A 25,217-nucleotide genomic window follows, 5' to 3' on the forward strand; every position below is an offset into this window, starting at 1 on the left:
GTCCATTCAAGGATTCATGAAAACTACTAATCCTGTCTCAGGACTGCACCTGAAAAACATGAACACCCAGGCCTGAGACCAGGCTTGTCCTGACTCAGAAGGAGGAGTGCCACCCCTCGAAAGACAAATACAAAATTTCTCATAATACGTAAGGGTGTTGCTTAGGTTTGGGGCTTGATGTTGTTTCACTTTTTAATTAGCCAGAACCAGGAAATTCTTATTTCCTGTAACAAAGACTTATCAAGTGATTCTTTACCTCGAACCATGCTATTGGTTAACATTTACACATCCCAACTTGTTAAACTAGTTTTTTCCAGATCCCTACGTAGTCTTAACTGCAGTCAGTTCACAAGTCTGAAAGAATACTCAGGATCCTGCTTATCGGAGAGGAAATCAGAAAGCAGCAGGAAGGTGGAGGAGTTTGCCTTCCCAGCAGTGTACATGTATCAGTAAGTTCAGTTTTATTTCATATTTGAAAGATTTTTGCCTTTAGTTTGGTCTCCAGTTCAAATTGGAAATTATTCTGAGCTGACAGTGTAATCACTTTTTTCCTCTTCTTTTGTTGGAGAAAATAATGACATAATAATATTAATACTCTGTTTCAGGAAAGCGTGCTAATGATTTTAAATTTAGGTTGAAGAAAACTAATATTGGATTAAGTTAAAATTTAATTTAGTGTTGGAAGTTAATTGAAAAACTTACCATGACAATGAGATAATCACAGAAAGATATGAGGAAAAGCAGAGACATTGAAGTAATTTGTAATTCTATACACACAATGGGACAAGGAAGAATGCCGCTCACCTCACCCAAGAGTTCAGAATATATAATTGTCCTTGTGAGCCTCCTAAATTATGCATTAAATTGATATAGAAAAAATAAGAAATATCTAAGTTGTAAAGGATTTTATTTTAATCCTCATTCTGAAATTGATAAATATAACTGAAATTCAAAAAAGTTAAGAATTTTAATGTTCTGTAAGAAATGCTTTACTTTTTAAGCTAAACAATTAAGAAAAATATGAGAGCAATTTTTACATAGCATATAGAAAATGAGAAGCAAATAAATGATCCAATATTTTTGTGCTAGAATTAGATTTAGAAGTCTATAAAGAATAAATCTTAAACATTTTAGTTTTCATTTTTCTGTCTAACCCCATCTACAAGAAAATCCTTTTTCAGCATTCAGCATCAATTCCTCATCTATAAATAGGAGGTAAATTAGGAGGAGGAGACTGTAAATGCCTTTTCTTATAATGCATAGCCACAGTAACACTTTTTCATTAATAATCAGTGGATATGTGTACATAAAATTTAGTTACACACACGTGGATTTCCATAACTCACTTCCTCTAACAGCTTTAATTCTTTCCAATCATTTAAAATGTTCCATTTTCCACCTGCCCACCCTATAGTCAGCAATTGTTCTATTTCGTTGAAAGGAAAAACAAAATGAGCAAGCAAAAAACTTTTCATGCTAATTTGTCTTACAAATTTATAGGACTACTATGCATTAGGATTTACTTTTTAAATGGCTAGTAATAGAAACAGGTGATTATTATGACTATATTATTATTTTTATTTTTATTTGAGAGGATCACCAATCTATGGGAAAATTGACAATGCCATACAAATAGAAATAATTCAGTTGATCCATGTTTTCTTAATAGTTACATATTTTTTTCAAGTACTATTACTGTGTGCCTGGAACCATGTTTGACACTGGGGGCCTACAGTTTGAATTAAGTTTCTGTTAAGGTTTATATGATTGTCAGTTCTGTATTACCTATTAAAAGCAAAAGAAAGCCAGCAGAAAGGTAAAGAGACAAATGAGACAAGGAAGGTATCCAGGAAAATAGATTAAAATAAAAATCTGGGAAAAGCAGAAGATCTACATCTGGTCCACAGAACACAAAATCATTTAGGTGTCTCTATTCTTGATAACTTAAATTTTCAGGACTTTTTCAGTTGGTCCCTCCATGTCCTGTGTAGGACTAAGTGAAAAAAAACTGAGAAGAAAGAAGGCCCACAAACAGAATAAGAGCAATTATTTCTTCTGAAGTAGCATAATCCCAAGTTTAAAAATATAATTAGAGGCCTTTCAGAACATGTACATATGCATGTATATAAGCATATTCACACAAGTACACATACATATATTCACATGTTCTTTTTTAATCATACATATTTTAAAATAAGACTTAAGGCACAAATACATCTGGGTTAAGTTATGGTTATGAAGTTTTATAGGAAAATGTTATGATAATCTTTCATTTAAATGTATTTTTTTTTAATTTTCAACACACATTGGAATAATCATTCTACTTATTAGTGTATTTGAAACATTATTCTCTGTAATAACAACCATCCTGGCTAATTTTTGCACACAATAAAAATTGTTTCCTTAAAATAAATTATTTTCTGCACATGTTTTCACAATCCCTGATAAGGCATCACACAATTAACAAAACATCCTACACTCTAAATTTCTTTTTACATGGACTATTCCCTATAATTCCCTGAATAATTGAAATATAATTCTTTCCTCAAGACATGGGATTCTTAATGGCCTTCTCAAATAAGGATTTATCATTCTTGCATACTGCGAGGTACTTCATGTTAAGGATGTAGTGTTTGTTTAGACCATTACTCTGCACGGCCTTGTGAAATTGTCTTATTCCTTTGAGGTTCACACAAGTCTACTATCCACCCCCCTTTTCTCCTCAGTGCTACCCTCAGACACCCGCTATTTATTACACTTACTGTACATCTCTGTACCATTTTCTATGATGTTTACATTTACCCTAAGTAGCATCTCTGCCTTGTAGTAGAAGTTATTCATTTCCTTGATCTTCTCATCTGTATAATCGTGTCTTCAAGTACTACTCTCAGATCCACACCCTGGCTTTGTTATGACCTGGAGTTATTCTATCTGAATCATAACTTTAGATTCTATCACTATTCTAAACTTCCTTCTTACAGTCTTTTCATGTATCAGAGTATTAAAAAACTCACTTATTCTTCTAATTTTTTAAATTCTTCAAATGTGTCAACAGTTACCCCAACACACACACACACACACACACACACACACACACACACATGCGCGCGCGCGCACACTCATCTTTGGTTTTCTTGTGATCAATAGCTTCCTCATTTAAACAAATTCTTTAATGACACTAAGCTTCACTACGTTCTCTTGCCCCTTATCTCTCCCATCATCCATAGTAGCTACAATCTAGATAAAATATAACTATCTGAAAGTTTGCTCATCTCTGCCCAGAGCTCTTCACAAATGTTCAAGGGTTACATATTCATTCAAGCCGAGAACTCTGCCCTGCATTCCTACATCCTCTTTGTCTATTTTCTGCAATAACTATTTGAACTTCTCCAGCTTCCTCAAATTTTTGATTTTTATCTCCTGCCCTCTCACATTCTACTACTTAAAAGAAAGAAGGTGATTGATCAATTAGATGAGAATTCCTTCAACTTCTTCATATCAGACCAACAACTCTCCCTGCATTGATTAATAATTTCAAGAGGATGTTTACAGTAGATGAAGATTCCCAATCTACTATGTCAAACCATGTAAAAATGTTAATACACACCACCCTTGAGCCACATGAAAGAAAATGTCATACAAGTAGACCTAAGAATTTATAATCCATAATTATGTGAATATGCTCTGAACCCAAGCTCCCTCTCAACTTCAAAATATCTATCAATGTGTTTTTGTCTTCTTAAGTATACTCAGCGTTTCATCTACAAGAAAAAAATACCCTCTATTAACTCCACATACTGAGATGACTTCTCTGTCTTTCCATTCACAAACTCATAAAAAGTTATTGATGTACTCTGTCTCATTTCCTTACTTTTAATTTTTCTTCCAGCTACACTTCTACTCTCCTTTTCATTTTGACTTGTTTGCCAATTTAAATATCTGAGACTAGACCAAACACACTAGCTCACTGTGTTGGTTTGTAAGTGAATTAGCCCTCTTCACCAAAAAGTTCAGCTTTTGGAAAGGAAAAAGTGTCTCCTGGCCTCTCTGTCTATCGTAATCTGGAAGGTCACAGTCCAGACAGTCAAGTATCAGGGGTGCCATGTGCACCAGGTGAGGACCATGTGACCCAAGCATGCCTTTTTCACAAGGTGTGCCGGGCTGCTCAGTTGAAGGCCTGGGTTGTCATGGCAACTCTGCCTAATACTAGCTCTCTTACTGGGGTCATACACTACTTTTATGAATCTTGGGGGTTCTTGCAGACCTACTGGAACTTTGCTGAAAGTATCAAAATTATTATAATTCTGCTCCTTCAAATTTATTCCTTGGTCTCAAGTTTCTATTTTTCTAATGTGCTGCATTATGTACTGCACTGCTATGGTAACTACTCATTACAGCCTATGCTGTACAGGGGGAAATGTATTTACTTATTTATTTATTTATTTATTTTTGGTTTTTCTCTGGTACCAGGAATCGAACTCACGACCTTGTGCTTGCCAGGCAGGCACTGTAACGCTGAGCTAAATCCCCAGCCCCAAATGTTAATAAATAAAACACATGGAGCCTAGGTGATGTCAACCAATTACTACTTTTGTGCTCTTGGGAAAATCTCTTTGGCCTCAGTAGCTTCCACTGAAAATGAGAATAATAATATTTGCCATATTAACCTCATATATTTGTTGGGTGGATCAAATGTTATGGAGCATGTTGAAACACTTTAGAAATTGTAAATAGTAAAGTGCTATATCAATTAAAAGCTATTAATTATCACCATTATTACTATTTGTGGGATCTGTGGTTCACCCTTACACCTTACCAATTTTTTCTTCCAAACCCATGTAGAATAAGGTGGAGCAACCTGAGAAAGAACCACTCCCTACCTTTTCCGGGGCCCTCAGACTCTTGAGGACCTTTCCACAGGCTCTGATTATATGATGTAAATGTGCCAGGCAAGGCAGAAAGAGCACCCAGCATTTAAGGTAGTTTATCAGATGCGTGCAACTGCCACTGATACTCAACTAAACTAAGAGAGTCCCCCTCTGGCAAGTGTTGTGCTACCTTAACATTAGGGTGAGTACCAGGAATGTAGGGAGAAGAGCATTATCTAGATAGAAGCCCCTTGATTGCAGTGTTGACAGAACCCTCCAAAGAGAACAAGGCCGGTGTGTGGTGTCTCCACCACCTCGAACACAGCACTTACTGTTTACATTTTTCAAAGCATCTGATTGCGCTCTACAGAGTCAGTCACAACCACTGATTTACTCAAGCCTGTTAACTGCAGAGTGAGCACTTCCTCTTTCTTTCTCTTACCATCTCTGTGGGAATTATCTCCATTTTATAATTAATCAGTTCAGGCTGCAGTGCATGAGGCCAAATCACATGACTTGCAAGTATCAAGGTATTCTGTCTGAAAACAACCCACACCTTTTTTTTGACAAACATAACCCCCTTCTTAAAAGACTAATGAGTCAACTGTGACTAAAATATTAAGAAGAAAGTAATATGAGAGAAACGTTGTTTTTTCTGTTCAATATTTTTGTTTGATTTTGGTTTTATTCCAGTACTGGGAATCGAATTCACGACCTTGCACTTGCCAGGCAGGTGCTGTGCCGCTGAGCTAAATCCCCAGCTCCTTTTCTGTTTAATATTGTGGGTGAGATATTATGCGGAATTCTCTGAAACAGGCACGGTATTTTGTAAAATTTCACTTCTTTTCTCTGAAACCTATTGACGCAGAGAATCATGTATCACCACGTTGTCTATGGACATTTCTCAAATGTCTGAAACATGCTAGTGCTCTGTGCACACACAAAGATGCAACCCAGCACACTGAATGAATGTCCAGTATGGAGACTTATGCTATGCTGTATACTTGAGGTCTGCCGACAGAGTAGACGTTGCGTTACCACCATATCTGAAAGAGTACCAACTCAGTGATATAATAGATATGCTAATTGGCTTACTTGTGGTAGTAAGTTCACAATGTATACATTTATGAGACATCATATAAACCTTAAAAATGTATAACTTTGCCAGTATCTTCATAAAGCTTATGGAAGAAATGCAACTATCTAAATAAGAGCTAGCAAACTTATTCTTCCTCACAAGACAACAGGAACCTAGAGAAAACTCTTGTGTTTAATTTTACTTTGTTAGAACATGTTTGTAATACAGGAAATTTACACTCATCTTATGGAATAGGTATATGGATATGACGCTCTTAATAAAAGCTAGATCACAGACATTGTGCAGATCATGAGACTTTTTCTTTTTTTTTTTTTGGTTTTTCTCCGGTACCGGGAACCAAACTCATGACCTTGCGCTTGCCAGGCAGGCGCTTTGCCGCTGAGCTAAATTCCCAGTCCCGAGACTTTTTCATTAAATTATCTAATTTACTTTTTTTCTGTTTTGGATTTTCTTGAGACAGTCTCACTATATAGTTTTAAGCTAGTCTTGAACTCACTATGTGTAACCGAGGCTGGCCTCAAGCTCACAGCAATCTTCCTGTTTCAGCCTCCCAAGTGGTGCAATTACAGGCATAACTGCCATGCCTGACTATTGCCTTAATTCTTGACTTCTGCTTCTTTCCAAAGTAATCTGGACTAATTATAAGAGGATAGGACTAAAATCCAGACCTTTCACTTACCCAGTATATACCCACTTCACTTATATTCCACTGGCTTTGCAGCAAGTAGAGCAATGTCAACTCCATGACATAGCCAGGATTTATTATCCACTTGGGTCAAGCACTGCACTGAGCATGACTGTAACAACAGCAGGAAGAGCAGAGAACACAAGCTCAGAAATAAGGTAGAACAGAAACACATGATGGATGGCGTATGTGTTAGTGGGAGTTGTGGCTGGCGTAGGTGTTGTGAGCAAAACACAGGGCAAGTGAGTTGGAGGAACAGAGTAGCACATGTGAAAGGCGGCACTCCATAGTAAATTCCTCTATAATAAGAGAAGTAATTCAACACAGCAAATGGAAGAACTTTCTTTTAAAAATGATATCATGACCCTGTCATACTTAAAGTTGTCTTGTGTAGTCCTTAGAATGATTCACACTTGCCGTGGTCTCAAAAGCCCCTGTGATCTGATTCTTGTCTGTCTCTGCGGCTGGCTTTCCCCACCCTTCCTGGGATTTAGCACGGCCCAGCCACACTGGATTCATCTCCTCCAGGAACTCAGCAAGCTCACTCCTGTCCAGCCCTCAGAACCTGCTGACACTTGGCTGCTCTTACCTCAGGTCACCCTGAACTGTCTCCTCCCAAGTTACCTCCCAGCCCTCGCAGCATTCCTTTAGGGATGACTCCCCGCTCCCCAGCTGTGCATCCCCTACGGGCTGCCTCGGCCTCTGACCGCAAGCCACTCTGTGAATTTATTTATCCTACATCAAAGTTTATTAATTAGTCTTAATAATCTTTTGACTGATTTTAAATCTGGTGATCAAAACAAGTGAACTCCACGACAGTGGGAGATCCGATCTTTATTGTTCACCACAGTTTTCAGAGAAATAATATTAGTTTTTCGTACATAATGAGGTCCCAATTAATACAGGGTATGATCGAAAAATATGGTGGATATTTTACAAAGAAAATTTTAATGTATTTCACTGAAAGACACAGAGCCACGAATCCCCCTCAGCACACTCCCTTTGCTCTGGGCTCATGTATGCCGGCATTCTCTCCGCTTCCTGAAGCAGCTCTGAAAGTCCTTCATCTTCAGTTGCACTGTTTTTGTGGCTGCCTGAATGTCCTGAATCAAAGCAAAACATTTAATTTTCGTCATCATTTTGATTTGGGAGAACAGCCAGTGTATGGTGACAGATCCTGTGAATGAGGTGGTTGGAGACATGCTGTAAAGGTTTCATGAGCTGCCTTTCAATTGGGTGGTACCCGGCAGCAGCATTCACTAAGATTTTATCTCAACTTATAAAGACATTCACCGATGAGGACTTCCAGAAAATGCCAACAACAATGGGATAAGTGTGTTCTAGGCAAGCGAAAGCATTTGAAGGGGGCCTGCTGACAATGTGTATTTTACTGAAAAATTTTTAAATTTAAACACACAGTTTTTGTTCAGCCATTGTATCTATCAAATAAATGAATGGACACTTAGCTGAAAAAATTTATACTCAATACAGTGGGTTTTTGCACTACAACATCACATCAGCAGAACTTACATTTGGAAAATAACTTTGACAACACTGTATGATATATTGGAGAAGGCATTCTCTGGAAACAGGTTTGTTAATGGCTACCGTGATTGTCCAGATGGAACACATTGAATGCCTAAGGCAGGACAGTGTTAGGAAAATGAAGAGATGCCTGGGGAAACAATTCAGAGGTTGACTGATTAGGAGAAGGGGTCCCCGGAAAGGAGTTGTTACGTGATTTCGAGATTCACAGCACAGGTAATCTGGAAACTTGTGAATTATTGTACTAAGACCTACCTTAAAACATGACTAAAAAATAAAACAAGAGGGAAAGAAGAAAGCAGCAGACTAAGGGAGAGAGAAATCTCTACGGGAGAGCAAGAAAAAATAAAAGACTGGAAAGACTGGAAAAATTACAGTACACATTGTTGATGGGCAGGTAAAATGGTGCAAGCTTAAACATGGACTTATTCTATGGCCCATTCCAATATTAGATATATTTTGCTAAGGAAATAAAAAAACACATATCTATATAAAACAACATGAAATTTATAGAAGTATTATTCATAATCATCAAAAAGATGAATTGTCAGTTGATGAATGGATACATAAAATGTAGAAATATTCATGAGATGGAATATTATTTGGCAATAACAGTGTAACTTCAGAACACAAGTGAAATAAGTCAGATACACAGCTTAAATATCATGTGGTTTTTCTTATTAGAGAAACTCAATATAAAACTATCTATATATCTAGTTATCAAAATAGAAGATAGATAAATAGGAAGTAGAGAGAAGTTCAAATAATCCCCTGAATCATCTGTTCCATTGTTTTCAAAATATTTTAACATATATGTAATTTGTTTCACTTATGCTTCTAGTTTCTCTTAGTTATTGAATTTTGCGCTATTATTTGTTTCTCTTTGTAAGAGAGTCTTTATCTCTGTCTTGCATTCTGAGTACGATTATGATTCATGATGTATTAACTATGGTCAGTCTCTTGTTTTGTTATTAAATTTAGGGGTTTTTTGTGAGGTAAAAAAAAAAAGAAATGAAGTCTTGCTGCATTCTACAACATGAATAAAGACAGCAAAGAACATACATTATACAATTCTATTTAAGTGAAACATCCTGAGTAAGCAAGTCTGTAGAGTAAAAAAGTAAACTATTAGTTGGCTAGGGCTGGGAGAAATAGGTAGAGAGTATTACTGAACAAGAATTTCTATCTCCGAATATGAACTGTTAAAAAACTAGATTGTGAAGTTAGGAGTGGTGGTACATGCTTGCAACCCCAGCTTGGAAGGTTGATGCCTTCCAAGGACTGTGAGCTCAGGCCTGGGCAACATAGTAAGACCCTGTCTCTTTAAAACTAATAAAAAATATAAAATATAAACAGTAGTGGTGACCAAATAACTTTGTGAATGTAATAAAAATTATTATATACTTTAAATTCATGAACTTTAGGATGATAAAAAAAAAGACACACACAGCTTGTCAGAACCCAAAATACCAATATGAGAATTATATCTCTCCAAAGCTGTTGAAGAAATCAAAAAAGGAAAGGAAGAATAAGAAAGAGAGAATAAAGTCATGAAGGGAGAGACAAAGAGCTTCTCAAGGCTCAAAGGTATTTTCATCAAATGTGAAAGTTTTTCAGAGTTATTATCCCCTGAAGCTGTCCAAGTCAACCTCTATCTTCACCCTTCCTTTTTTGGCAGTTATGAAAATTCTGAAGCTAGGCATAGTGGCACATGCCTAGCGCTCAGGAGGCAGAGGTAGGAAGATTGCCATGAATTTGAGGGCAGTCTGGGCTACATAATGTGTTCAAGGCCTGAACTACATGGAGAGACCCTTTCTCAAAAAAACAAAACTAAATTCAAAAATAAAAAAAAAAAAGAAAAAGAAATTCTACAGCACTTTCAAATAGTTCTTTACAACTCAAGGAGGACTCTGGTTAATTTTCAAGCTTCAAAATTTATCTTTCAAATGGAAACTATTTCCCAGTGGTCAGACACAGTGACAGAAGGACTCATTCATTAGAAAAAATTTGTAGATAATGCATTTGTTCAAGTTTCAACTTTCAAAACAAGTCCTACTAGCTTGTGGAGGCCAAAATTTGATGTCAAGTGACTGGAGGAAGAGAGATGATCAATAACAAATGATGCTTAATTGAAAACATTAGATAAAAAAAGCAAAAAGAAAGAAAGAAAGAAAGAAAGAAAGAAAGAAAGAAAGAAAGAAAGAAAGAAAGAAAGAAGAAAGAAAGAAAAAAGAAAGGAAAAGAAAGAAAGAAGAAAAGAAAAAGAAAGAAAGAAGGAAAGAAAGAAAAAGGAAGAAAGAAAGAAAGAAAGAAAAAGAAAGAAAGAAAGAAAGAAAGAAAGAAAGAAAGAAAGAAAGAAAGAAAGAAAGAAAGAAAGAAAAACAAGGAAAGTAGCACAGGCAGAAGTGAAGGTGAGGAGCCTCTTGGCCCAGCTTGCCGTCTATAATAGTCTCTATCAGTGCTCTGAACAATCTTTTTTATCCTTATCAGGTTTTAATTACCTCAATAATCTCAATTTCCTCCAAAACATATTTTTCTCATGGGAATTCAAGCAAGTTTAAAGCTGTGAAGGAAGACACTCTCTGACTTTGATTATTTCTTTTTAAACCTTTAGCTATTAAAATGCCAGTTAATTATATTTTAATTATGACATGAGCTGCTTTCTAGTTATTAAACCATATGTTTTTCTTATTTACATTATGTAAGGTTATAAAAACAAGACACACAGTTTATCAGAGCATGAAACAGAAAACCCAAACCTCATTTAATCTTCCACATACCTCTAGTTTCTGTGCCCACATCACGTACTTTATGAAAGTCCCATTGTGTCTGGTGGTGCAATCAGAATGCTGATCATCCTCATTACTAAGCCACTGTTATCATGAATAATAGCTCCACCTCCTGCTGGTATTTTCCCAGTTACTTCCTCTTCCCAAGTCCATGAAGTAAAAACCTCCAACTTGATGATACACCCACCTCATTTCCCACTTTACCATATTTCTTATCTTTGGTAATTCTTTCCTCGTGGTTGCTCCAGAAGACGCCTACTTCTGAGCCTGTGGGGTCTCCTACAAGCTATGATTTCCCTCCTCCTTCAAGCTTGGATTCTTTTTTGTCTATGGGAACACTCCCTGGGCACAAGCGGGGCTTTGTTCAGTTCCAATATAACCCTCAATCTGGCCAGTTTGTATGCAGTTTGCTTCTTGGATTCCACAGTCCCGGGCACCAGCTCTCACCCAGGTACATTCACAAACAGTATGACCACCATCCAGTACAATCTTCCCACCAGCTGATGCCACTGGAACTGTGTGCAAACTACCTTGGTATCGCCTACCAGTTACTTTTGAAAAATTAGACTGCCTGAAAATAATACTACTAGAATAAACAAAACTCCAAAGTCCTTATCATTTCAGTTATTGCTTAAGTGCCCTCACACTTAAACTATGAATTCATTTAGTCTTTGTGATGATCCCACAGGGGATGTTATTGCTCACAGTTCACTGATGATAAAGTATGGCACATGGAGGATGAATGCGGGACTAAGGGCCAGCAGTGGGGGATCCAGGATAAGAATTCAGGCAGGATCATATCAGATGCTACATCACTGTGCCAGTCAGCCTCTTTTACAGTTTTTCAAATCTTTGCCACTGCTTGGCAGAAAGAAATCCCTTTATTCTTCATTTTTTAATTACTGAGCAAACAACATGTTAGCTACAGAATTTGAAAATCCTGGGGAAAACCACATATTCTGGGAGATCTAAGGGGACAGGATCTGAACATGTACTGTGGTAAAAGATTATGACATTGAAAGAAACTGACTAATGTTAAAAAGTAAGAAAAGTTCTTTCCATTCTGATGAGCATTGCTTTTCAGGAAGCATCTGCCCATGAAATAAAGAAAGAGCAATTTAGATTTAAGTACAGGTTGGAGGATTAAAGGAAGAATGTTTTTCAAAAATGCTCTGGCTCTTTGTGGAAGACTTTCTATATGAACTTGATGAATGGATAGCTCTTGTCTTCGCTCACCTTCCTGGTGGCATGAATACTATAAGGATTGGCCAGTTAGGGTTTTCCTTTAGTTTGCACAGTAGATTTCTATGACTTGATTTTCCTGTACTACAGTGAAGCTGTTTAGTCCACTTACTGGGATAGTCTGCCCTAAGTTAAATTCTCTGAGTTGTAAGGATGGGCGAAGGGGAAATTCAAGAAGGAAAGGGAGAATTCTCCTTTAGAAAATTTAAGAGCAAAAATTATAATTTTATCTTGATACCAGGTAAATAATCTTATTTTCCCTTTTTCCATGGACAAAGAAATTCATCTCCAGAAAACTGATTTGGTGTTGCAAATGGTTTACAGCAGTTTCCTGCTTTATGATACATTCTCTTATTTTGTAGACAAACATTTGCCAAGTACCCATGAGGCACAAGCTTTCACTTGTCTACAGTCTGCATGGAAATTAGTCACTGTTTAAGTTAAAATTAAGTTAGTACTAAAAAAAACAGGGAGAAAAATATTTTATTTAAAAAATAACCTAGTGGTAAGTATTTTGGAGTGTATCTTCATGGTTAAGGAAATACACTAAAAGAATTTCTTACTGGTGACACTACATAAGACTGTAAATTAGTAGCAGTAAGGTTTCTGGTGTGACAAGAGCAATAGTTCAATAGCTAACCACAGTCTTTTGCAGATGAGAATTTTGTTGGAAAACAAGTCATTTTTATGAATTATTTTCTGTAGATGACTCAGAGAAAGATAGTGAGGAAAACAGAGCCAGCATTAATTAAAAATTTGGGCATAGTTTAAATGTGGGGCATGATTTTATCATAACATGCAACTAACTGTATTATAGTAGTTATGTCATGTGTCTCTAGACATACATCCCTGAAAGTAAGAGACTACAACTTAATCATTTTTGATCTCTAACAGATAATTGACATGCAGAAGGTACTCAATAAATGTCACTGAATGAGTTCATAACTGCCATAGTCCTCTAGTAACAAAGGAGATGAATATGTTATCAACTCTTGCCTGTGCCCAGTACTTCTAAAGATATTTTGGGTCCTTGAAGGTTGTGATGCTCTTCTCCTGCCACTGATTAAGTAGTAGCACATCTGAGTGACTTTATCTTATCTGAAACCCAACCGAATTTAGAATTGGTGCCACCTGAAGAGTTGATGGTTTGGGGATATAGGAAGCTGCCTCTAGATTCTCCTTTGTCCAAACTCAAGGATACCAGGGCATCCTCAGCCTTACCACATCATTGCTGCCCAAAAGGGTGATTCAACTGAACTCTTCAATTAGTGTGTCAAGTGTGGGCCTACTTTCCACCTCACGGCCAGGTTCCACTCCAAGGAAAGATAATTCTTTTTTCTTGATGTCTAATTTTAACAAAATAAGAACCAGCACTTTGAACTCTGTGAACAATATTCTTGTCCAGATTCCCCATAAATTAGATTTCTCTAGACAATCCATGTCAGTACTCTACTAGCCTGCCCCAACTCTGTAATTGTTCATTCACATTTTGTCTCTAGACTGTGGGTCTGATGCAGCAAGCAAGTCCAACAAGACAGCACTCACAAGAGACCAAAAAGGCAGGAACAAATAAAGCTTTATTGAGCTGGCTGATGGACAGTCCCTAACCAGCAGCGAGAGAAGATGTGCACCCTGATCTAGGTCTCACCTTTAGTTTAAGTACATCTTAGGTTTCCATAGTAACCACTACCTCATTTTTGGGAATTTTACAAGAATGTCACATAATGAATACAAGATTTACATTTCCCAGAAGTTGCTGAACAGCAAGATTCCAGATGACCATTGTAGTTTAACTTTTAGTCTACTTCCCAGTTTGTCCTGTTTGTTCTGTTCCCACTTTATGACTCTGCTCTCCATTAAGTGGGTTGATGACTAACCAAGGGGAGTGGGTGAAGAGTGGGGTCAACTACAGCTTAAATGATTTCTCTTAATATGGAGGTAAGGAAAGAAAACGGTGTCTCTCTTGCCTTATCATGTCCTGACACTGAGAATGCATGGAACATTGTCATGTTTCTACAAGGGTTTCCCATTTGTCAGTCATTTGCATGGCACTTCCATGATTTTTACCACATGTGCATTTCACTGTTACTAGTATAGTCTTAATATTTTTCTTTAAATTGATTTTCTACTTACTCAAATAAATGTAGTCTTATCTTATGCAATATCATCTGTGAAAATGATAGACTTGAAATATTGCAATGCTGTGTAATAGATACTTATTATATCATCCAGAGTTACTGGATTCAAAGTCCTAAGTCATCACCATTTGTTTCTTCATTACACTGTCTTTTCCAGGTTATGTTAATTAATTTTATTTATCTTCTATCTTATTTTCTTAACTTTGCCCTATTTTATGTTTTTCATTTTATTACAGATTACATATTCTATAAATAGGAGTTACAGGTTTAAATAAAAAGATAGGGGAATAATCTCCAGCAGCTCAAGAACTATTTCTAGTTCCAAGTCTCTCAATACCTATCTTTAAGGTTTTGATAATGTAGTCTCTGAACCTTTGTTCTTGTTGAGAAAAATTATCAAAAAATTCTCACATTGTAAGATTTATTGTAACCTGAAACAGATGAAAATATATTGATTTCCTTACAAAAGCATTTTTTTCTCAGAACACCTAGTATTATGGACCAGAAAACATATGAACTAATAGTTGAATGAAAAAATAAAGTTGAGTGCCAATTTAAGTTTTGATTGTTTTCCTCAATATTCCATAGAAAACATGTTAAAATACAGTGGTGCCTTAGTTTATGAATGCTTTTGTTTGCAAACAATTTGATTCACAAACAGGAGCATTTTGCCAAGTTTTGCTTTTGTTCACAAATTCCACATTGGGTGGCTAACACAGACTGTAGCCATCTTTCCCACACAAACACAAACATGTCCATTTTCTCCAGAACTTAATTTCCAGGACAAATTAAGTTCATGAAGTAAGGCAACACTCTTTACCAAACGAAATATGAGCTAATAATTCCAGAAAAAAAGTTCTAGGTCAAAAAGATGAGTTAATCTTCAAGTCCTATTTGTTTTTTATATGTATCTGTCTCTCTCAACAGGCCAGGTATTCTGGAGAGAAGAACACACTCAGTGAGACCATGGATGATCGTCTTTATTACTACAGCCATTGTGCTGACTCTGGCAATAATTATTGGTCTCCTTGTTTATTTTTTAGAATATGGTATGTATGTATCACTGTATTACTTTGTAAATTTAAAGACAAAAACAATTTATTTTTAAGTCAATACTTTTTAATATTTCAGAATAAAGTTTTCCTTTGAATACATTTGCATATACTTGAAAAATAAACCTTCATGCGTAAGTATTGTTTCTAGCATTTAATATTTGGAATGGCTCATATAATAGTATTTCTTAAAAAATAATAAACTCACATGATATATTATTTATGGTAAAATAATATTCCATAAGCTAAGGGCAAAATTGTTTTAGTAGAAATTCTAACTCTGAGATAGACTTATGAAAATATGTTAACACTTAAATGTGTTAATTATCACTAGCAGGTAATATTTGTCTCAGGTCATGACTGACAATCACAGTGACTTGAAAAATATGTGACCTTGAAAAAGGGTTGAGAGAGATATTGACCACAGCTCTTACATGTTTAGTTTTTATGAGTTCTCTAATTATGTGACTGACAAGGTGTTTCGGGTTGCTATAGCCAGATACCTGAAGCTGGATGTTTATAAAGAAAACAAGCTTAGTTTGGCCCAAGTTCTCAAGGGTGGACTGGGTGACTGCATCCAGCGAGGGGCCTGGCTGCATCATTGTGGAGAGGTCCACTGGATGACAGCAGAAGATGTGAGAGCCCAAGATGCAGCAAGAGACTGGAAAGGGCTTGCTCCTTCATATATCCACCTTCATGGAACTAATCCACTCCTGTAGATATCTTACACTCTTCACAGTAGTAATCTTACTCTCTTCACAGGGCCCAGTCATCTCCCACAATCCCTCCCCCTTTTAATTCCATTGTGCTGGACCCGAAACTTCTAGTACATGAGATGTTAGGGGACAAATCATTCCATCCATAACAATAGCATTCTTTATCCCATCTGCTTCTTATAGTTTCTACAACTCAGGTGAACTAAACAGAAATCATCCCTTTCTGTTCTTCCTTCCAGATCAGACAACTCACTATTACCAGGCCTCCCTGCAGATCCCCAGTATTGACTATAATCCTGACTTTTCTGTGGAACATTCAAGGACTAGAACTGATCTGAAACAAAAAATCAATAATGAGGTAAGTGTGAGCTTTGCCAGCAATATTACTACCCAGGAAACTTTGATTGAGGAAAAAGAACATGGCAGTGCACAGAAAGCTTTGTTACAAGAAGCAGTACTCTGAATTAGAGGTAGGTCAATCCTCGGAGCCAGAAACATCTGTTTTCCATTGTTGTGAGTAAGAAGAGGCAGACTGAGAACAAGCTAATTACATCCTTGTGAGGGTTGCCAGGTAGGATACATAATGCCCATTTACACTGTCATTTCAATTTCTCCTGAAAATATATTCATGAAGCACTTGAAACATACTTGTAGTAAAGTATCACTCATCGTTTATCTGAAATTCAAATTAACTTTGGTTTTACTTGCTATATCTGGCAACTCTGATCAACATTATCTCAAAAAGTCTAGAAAATACATTATATGGAAAATCATAGATTAGACTGGAAAAACACAAGCCCCACAGAAAAATCCATAGCTCAGTCACAAAATAAATCATTAGAGTTATCTGGAAATAACTCAATTATTTAGGCACAAGAAATATTGTCACAAACCATTAGAACATATGTGTAGATAACCCTGACACATTTCCCATTAGATAACTTAATGCCAAATATCCACTTCTGAAAATATACCACACAAACACACAGACTGGCTCTTTCACTAAAGACTTGAATTGTGCACATAGTTGCTATGGAGGGAAGCATTGACCAGTGAAAGATGGCAGAGCATTCAGAACCAAAACCATTTCCTTCATCATTTCTTAGTCAGAAGCCAAAGCTGGTGCCATGAGTTGAAGAATGCAGCCAACTGGGGTGTGAAGATCTCTTCAGAAACTTAGTTACAGGAAATTTTGATTTGAGGGAGGAAGAACAGAGTATAGATTGCTACAGGTTTTATGATTACTTATTGGATTAAAGACAAACTAACCTTTGGAGTTGGAAACAGCTAGATTTATATTCCAGTTTATCTTTGTCACCCTAATATGAAAAAATGATTTAAATCCAAATTTTCAACTACAAAGTATGGGCAATTTCACTAACCTCTTGAGATAGTTTGAGGATTAATAGATGTAATGCATTAAAAGTGTGAAAAGGAATGTCAGAATAAATGCTTCCATGTGTTTCCAGTATTCTCCTGAAAACTTCATACTCCTCTGCTAAAGCATTAAACACATTATAGCAACATTATTGTGGCATACACCTTTGTCTGCTCCAGCTTGCAAATTCACTTATGCCAAACAAAGATGGCAGATCTTGGACAGCTAAGATGGCTGAGTCTGCTCATGTTTCTGATGCCTCTCACAGGGTCATCACATGGTAGGACCATGAAAATACTCATCAAGCAGATGACTGGAAAGTAAATGAACAACTCATTAGTATAGGTCCTGCCCTCTAGTGTAAGTGGAGATAACATAAAAAAAAAAGAAAGTTCCATAATTTATATCAGGAATCAGAGAACTGTGAAATACAAGATAGTAAATATTTTCAACCTTGTAAGCATACAGTCCCTGTGCAACTACTCAAAGCCCTTAGGGACTCTCTAGACGGTGATTTAGAATTGCCCATAAGGCTTTTCTTTATACTTTCCTATAGTGATTCCTTTAAAAAATTTTTTTACCATGCATGCATATTAATTTTATATATAATTTACATATATGTATATAAAACTGTTTCCTTAAAAATGTTCCCTTCTCATCAGTTACAGGTAAAACATGATGTTATTTTCCTTAACAATTATTCCTTTTTCCATAAACTTTTCACCAACTTATCATGTTCTCACATGACGTCTCACTGAAGGAAAGTTCATAAATTAACCTAGATGAATGAAAAGCAGTTAACATGCATTATGTTTTATGATTTGGCAGTTCTTTTCAACTAATTTGTGGAATTAGCTATTCAGACTGAGGTTCACTTGAAGTTTGACAGATGATGAGTCATTGGCAATAAACGGGCTTATAAAACCACAAATTCTGTAAGATGACTCAGTTTTATTAAGTAATAATTTGATCCAGGAATTTTTATCACAGAGGTTTTATCCACTGCAGGAAGTCTAAAAACACACTGATGATTACTTTTCCTAAGTTATCATTTCACACATTTCTCTTGATAAGTTATTGGTTTAAGAGAAATGTGCAAAACACATATGATCTCCTCCTCTTCCCTGTTTATCACAGAATCAAAAGTCCACCTAAAAATTTCCAAAAAAGTTTAAAACACTGATTCTTCAATCACATCCATAAGTCTGATAATTGAGTTTGAAAGATCTTCGGTAATGAGTCCACACATAAACTTTCAAAGATACTCAAATCTCTGTACTTCTGTTATGGTTTGTGTCTGGGTGTTCACACAAAGCCACATGCAGTCATGGGGCAGGCTTTTAGACTTTATGATTGATTCATGGTCCAATGTTGAAATTATGGATGTGAATGCTACACCTGCCTTGGGGCAGTTAGTTTGCATACAATGTAAGGGAGGGAAAGAGGTTGCTTGTCACTGCTCCATCCTTTTGCTCTTGTTGCTTTTGATATTTTCTACTGCCATGAGCTGTTGTCCTCTGCCATGTGCCACACTGCCTTGAAGCCAGCTAAGTATGGACTGAAACCTCCAAAAACTGTGAGCTAAATAAACCTTTCCTTCCTTAATTCTGTGCATCAGGTATTTTGTCCCAGCAACGAGAGAAAAGTAACCAAGACAATTTCCCACTCCTAAATTTTATGGTAGGTGGCAAAACACCTAAGTATATCCATCTTTATATCAGTCATCTGTGAACATGCAGCAAATGTTCAAATATCAATACCAATTATAGGGATGATATTATGACAACAGGATCATGCTTAAATGTGCTTTTGGAAGATAATTATGAACACTGAAGTAAATGATGTTTGTATATCAGTAGGCTTTAAGCATTGTGATATATTAAAATGTGTGAAATTTGTTTTCAACGGAGTTGTGTTCTTTTTCTTTTTACAGATAAATAAGATATTTCAAAGATCCAGTTTAAACCATCATTATATCAGGTCTCATGTTGTCAACTTTAGGTAACCATAACTAATTAATCTGAATGATTTAAAAGTCTTGAATTATTTAGTTACTTTTCACTTCTTTTCTCTGTGAGCAGAATCTAAGATTTTAGACAGCAAGAAAAAAGGAGATAAAATGGTATTACATTGTTATTCCTCCTATACAGAGTATTTATAGTGGCAGAGCTTCTTGAGTAATACTAAAATATGTCCTACTTGCTGTCTCTTTAAAGACTTTTGTATTTCAATTAAAGATTCTTAAATCATTAATTATGTCTCAGTTTTACTTCTCAAGTTATTAACAGCTATAATGAATTTTTAAAATTCAAGAATCTATATTAACATAGATGCTATATACATAAAGTTAGTGAGTTTAAAACTTTTCATTAATTTCCAGAAAAAACAAATTCTAGAACTGTGAAACACATTTGCGCCTCTTTGAATAACACCAAGTTTTACAAGCAAGGCCCAGTCCACATAGTCAAACCTATGTGGTTGAAATGATTAAGGTGTGATATATTTGTGTACCAGCTCCCCAACATGGATGTAATTATTATGTGTTGCAAATCCATACCTATAAAAAAATCCCACACACAAAAAAAGAAAATTCTCGGGCCTTGTTCCCAAACTGCTAAGGCTCTGAGCATGAGGTCTGGAGAGTTGTATCTTAAATCCTCCAGGTGAATTTAATGTTTATTAAAGTAATATAAACAAATACATAAATAAATAAACCTGTGTGATACATGAAGGGGAAGACCATAACAAAATTATAAAACATTTACAGTATATTTTAAAGGATGTAATTAATATTTATTAATGTAGAGCATATTAATTTCTATGGCTATAACCTCACTCATTCTGTTCCCATTGTTTTATAGGCCAAATAATCATGGTTTGAAAGCAGACATACTGCTTAAATTTAAGTTTACTTCTAAGAATGCAGGCACTATGAAGAGACAAGCTGACAAGATTGTGCATGAGAATATGAAATCTGATGAGAGCTTCTTGAAGATAGATACTTCATTACCTTATCTCAGAGGCAAGAAACACTATTTTTTCTTCCCTTTTCATAGTTAATGCTTTCAAGAATCTTCTCATGCACAGAGAAAGATTCTTTATTGCACCATAACATAAAACTTTTCATTTAAAGTATCTCAATTACTTGATAATAAGCAAATCCCCACACAACACCAAACATTTTGTCTTCAGCTAGTAGGGAAGTTATTATAAAACAAGAACTGTACACTTACCAAACATAGTAGTATCTATTCTCTTTTTAAAAATCTTAGTGGAATTGTTTTAAATGAGTAAGTCTGCATGAGATAAAAGCCTACACTATGTTCCTGAGACAGTCATTGTAAAGGCTGGTCCTTCCTCCTGCCATCTACTCCATCTGAACCCAGATTGTGAAGGTGGTGTGGACACGTGAGCCACGATGCACAGCGCATGATGTGCCGTGGGCTCCAGTGGAAGCAGAGCGGGCATTACTCTCCCATGTCCTCACAGGGCACCGGCCTGCGAGGTCCGCCCACTCATGGAGCGGGCAGGAGAAGGAAGACGCCAGACCCTGATCAGAGCTGTCCCGGGCACAGAGACAGCTGCATCTGCAGCACGGACACAATGAAAGGGTGGAGAATGTGTGAGGTGTAAAATTAAACAAAGGTTCTTCTAATTCTAAGACTGTTGTATAAAGCAATTTAGAAAGTAAAAGGCTATCTGCTAGATTTATTTCTACTTTTACTCATTCTGTGTCTGTCTTTCCTTTCTGATGTTCTAGTCTCCTTCGTTATCATTTGCATTTTGTTTGGAGAGCTCCTTCAGCCACTAAGAAAAGGGCTGCTGGAGACAAATTCCTTCAGTCCCTTTTTGTTACTGGGAAGCTGGATCCTGAAACTGCGAGGAACTAGCCCTTGCTCCTCGGTCCTCTGCGCCTTGGGTGAAGGAGTTTAGTCACGATACCTATGCAGTGGTACAGGAGGAGTTTATTGTGAAGCAGATGAGAGTTACAACTCCAGGTCAGAAGGCAGGCAGTGCCAAGAAGGAATCTCCACCAAGAAGTGGCACATTTGGGAATCTTTTTATGCACACAAAAGTTAGCCCTGAAGTTCAGGGAAGTATGGTGAATACTACGTCCTATCTACATGGAGTGTATGCTTATGGTCACTTGCCTTAGAGGTAAAAATGTCTCCTTGCTCTTTTCAGATGGTCACTGTCCACTCAGCGGCCTTAACCATGTAAGAAACTTACAAAAGAAATTTAGGAAAGAACAAGATCTAATTTAAATGAGGACTCGGCCCAAGGCAGAAGGGGCTTTGTGGAGGTTTCCTTTCCTAATATCATTGGGCTGTAGGCCTTCGGCACCAGGAATGCTGTGTGCCTTGTGGAAGTGGACAGGTCTGTATTATGATGAACATGCACAGTGCATAACCTTAGCACGTCGGGGTGCTCCGTGGGGTGGATTGGGCTCTCAGGCCTAACAAAGAATTATAAATGGATCACACGCTGAGATCTGTTTCTTTATTTAACTATAGATGGCAAAGTATGCTGTTTGAAATCTTTCATCCTTCAGGTCTGTCAGTGCCAAAGTACTCACCTAACATTTTCATCTAAGAATATATATATTTTCTATTTCTCAAGGCTAAGTAAAAACATCATGGGATTCTGGGGATAGCTCTTTCTTTTAGAACTTGAAAAATTCTATATTATTTCCTTTTGGCTTCTATAGTTTCAGATGAAAAACATGTCTTTAAAATAGTGTTGCTTCATAGGTAATGTATCATTTTCTCTATTAACATTCTTTTGTCTTTAGTTTTTAGTAGTTTAATTGTGGTGGGTCTAATGTGAACCTCTTTTAGTTTATTCCATCTGGGTTTTCTCAGCTTCTTGAATGTGTAGAGCTCTTTCACCTACTTTGACAAATTTTTAACCACAAATTTTTTACTTCTTTTTTAGTCCCACACTCTTTAGACTACTTCTAGAAACTTGATGATTTATTAGGTTTTTTTTTTGTTAGAATCCCACAGATCCCAGAGGCTTTGTTGATTTTATTTTCAGTCTATTTTGCTGTTTTTCAGGCTAAGTAAATTCCCCTGGATTGTCTTTGAGTTACCGCTTCTACCCTCTATCATCTTCACTATGGTGTACTATTGGCACCGTCGAGCAAGTTGGTTTATTATTAATTATTAGTATTATTATTATTTTATTATTTTAGTTATTATAACCTCTGATTTCATAATTTCTATGGTCATTTTTTATTACTTCAATTGCTTTCCAAGGAATTAGACTTGCTTTATAAAGTATATTCATGGAAGCTCTTTAAATCCATGTGAGAGACTTCTAGTCTTTTATTCATCTCAAAGTTAGTATCAGTCAGTTGTCTTTTCTTATTAAAATTGTAATTTTCCTGTTTTTTTCCTGTGGTAAGTTTTTGTTTGTATTCTGGACATTTTAGTTATTGTGTTAGGAAGCTCTTGGTTATATTTAATTCTTCAATTTAGCAGGCAGTCAGCCTATTTAGATTTGGAGTGCAGATTCTGACCTACTTTTGGTGTCTCAATAAGAGGCTTTCAAACCCTTGTAGTGCCCTGGTTTGCTGGTGCTGCCTCTTGGCTCCTGCTGCTCGCGGTGTATGCGGGAGCGGACAGTGTTTCTCTGGACAGCCTTGTATCAGTGCGCACAGGGTAGATGCAGGTGTCTGCCGATGTTGTCTCTGAGAGTGTTTCAGGCTACCAGACAGTGCTGACTGTAATGTGCAGAATGCGAAGGGCAGGCCTTCTTGTTGGCACTGCTTCTAGAAGAATGGGCTGCGAGGCTCTGATTCTCAGGTAAGAGCTTGAGCCTCCCACTTGGCCTCTGTTGTCCTTCTGCTTTCCCAGTACTTGGCATACACAGAGCAGACTTTCCTTGGGATTATTTTACCTTTGCTTGCTGACAGTTACAAACTGAAGGCCATTTTGGTTCCCAGTACAGGTTTTGTGTGATAAAAAGAAAGCCACAAACCTACTGCTTGTCCTTCCTCAAATTTTGAAATGTTTAGTCTTTTTGTCTTTCCAGGCTTCAGAGCTCCTTTACTGCTACCTGATAATAACTTTCAGAGTACAGTCATCCCTTGGTATCAAATACTACATAAAAATGGTAGTATATTTGTGTATAATGTACACACATCCTCCTGTGTACTTTAAATCATCTCTGGATTATTTATAGTGCCTAATACAAGTGTTATGTACTTATAAATACTTGTTATATTGTATGGTTTAAACCATAATGACAAGAAAGCCAGGTGCGGTGGCACACATCTGAAATTGCAGCTCTTGAGAACCTAAGACAAGATTGCCGTGAGTTTGAAGCCAGCCTGAACCACACTGGGAGACCATGTCTAAAAAATAATGACAAGAAAAAAAGTACATGATGTCAGATGAATTTTTTTCAAATACACAGACTGTCTGAATGCACAGAAGAATCAGCAAACACGGAGCACTACTATAATTATTATCATGGAGAGATAGTAAGCAAATAGCTTTTGTTATACTTCCTGGCACATAAGATGTAGTAAATTATTAGCATTGCTGTTCATTTATTCACTCAGAAAGTATGTGTTCCAATTCTATTTGAGTCAGGAACTGAAATCTCTGTCCTCACAGAACTAATATTTTAATTGCAGTAAGAAAGAGAATGATCTCCTAACTAAATAAACCAGATAATATCAAATAATGTGACCCTCCATGGAGAGAACAAAGAGTAGGAGACTGCTTAAATTTGGTTGTCATGGAAAGACTTGTGATGAGAGGAGTTTTAAGCTGAGATCTGAATGACAAGGGGGCATCAACCGTAAAAAGGCCAGGGGAAAAGCATTGCTGAAAAAGAGGGTGACTGATACAGAGACCGCAGGCAGGAACACCTCCCTGCAGAAACCGGAAGCCCAAGGTGGCCTCCGAGTCGGGAAGTTGGGTGGATCCTGCAGTGAAAAGGTTGCCAGACCAGATTTTTCTGAGATAGAGAGCACATCACATAGATCCCAATAGGAAGTCTGGCTTTATTCCAAATGCCAGATGCCACTAAGGATTGTTATTATTGGCAAAACTTAATTGCAAGGAACTTATTCTAATGAACACCTGAGCACGGTTCCCGTCACATGAACCCACTGTTCATCTTTAATGTTTGACATAAAGACTCGTTTTGTAACTGTACTGAAACCCTAGACTGCTTTGCATCGTGACACATTATGTCTGAATTTTCATTATACTTACTGGCACAAAGAATAATTCAACTAATTTGGGGGGATAGCCACACATTATGCATTCCTCTATTTTACTTTATGAAAAACATGACTCATAGGGTGACCTCTGAGGACTTATTACTGTATTGGTGATGCGAGTCCAACGGGGAGCCTTTGTGGAGCAAACCCAGATGCCAGACTTCTGGGATGCTTTGAATGTCATTACCACACACTGCCGTGCAAGTGAGGACAAAGGAAAAGTCTTCAGACAAATAGCAGAGCCCTGTAAAACCGGTCTTTTTGTTTAACTTCTATTTTAATAAATTGTTATGACACTGATTAACTTGATGGCTTGCCGGCTTCTCCCTTCAGGCCAAAAGTATCCTTTCTATGCTAATGATTTTATAGTCTCATACCAGATTTTCCTGGATTCTGCACACACTCAGAAGCATTTAATTTAGCTGGGAGCAGTGGTACGCACCGGCAATCCCAGCATGCTGAGGGCTG

The 25,217-nt window shown here is 36.8% G+C and overlaps 1 protein-coding gene across 1 annotated transcript in view; it reads left to right on the forward strand.

The window, feature by feature from the left end:
* The first annotated feature begins 242 nt into the window (after positions 1-242).
* LOC102010748 (transmembrane protease serine 11G-like) overlaps positions 243-25,217 on the forward strand; it is a 34,350-nt gene continuing 9,375 nt past the window's right edge. Inside the window, exons 1-5 of the mRNA XM_005392830.2 lie at positions 243-449; positions 15,294-15,415; positions 16,374-16,492; positions 19,446-19,513; positions 20,374-20,534. Of these exons, the coding sequence (XP_005392887.2) occupies positions 265-449; positions 15,294-15,415; positions 16,374-16,492; positions 19,446-19,513; positions 20,374-20,534 (655 nt within the window). The 5' untranslated portion in view covers positions 243-264. The remainder of the gene's footprint in view (positions 450-15,293; positions 15,416-16,373; positions 16,493-19,445; positions 19,514-20,373; positions 20,535-25,217) is intronic.

Source organism: Chinchilla lanigera, unplaced genomic scaffold (assembly GCF_000276665.1).
Source record: "Chinchilla lanigera isolate Chin_1 unplaced genomic scaffold, ChiLan1.0 scaffold00046, whole genome shotgun sequence".
Lineage (NCBI taxonomy): Eukaryota > Metazoa > Chordata > Mammalia > Rodentia > Chinchillidae > Chinchilla > Chinchilla lanigera.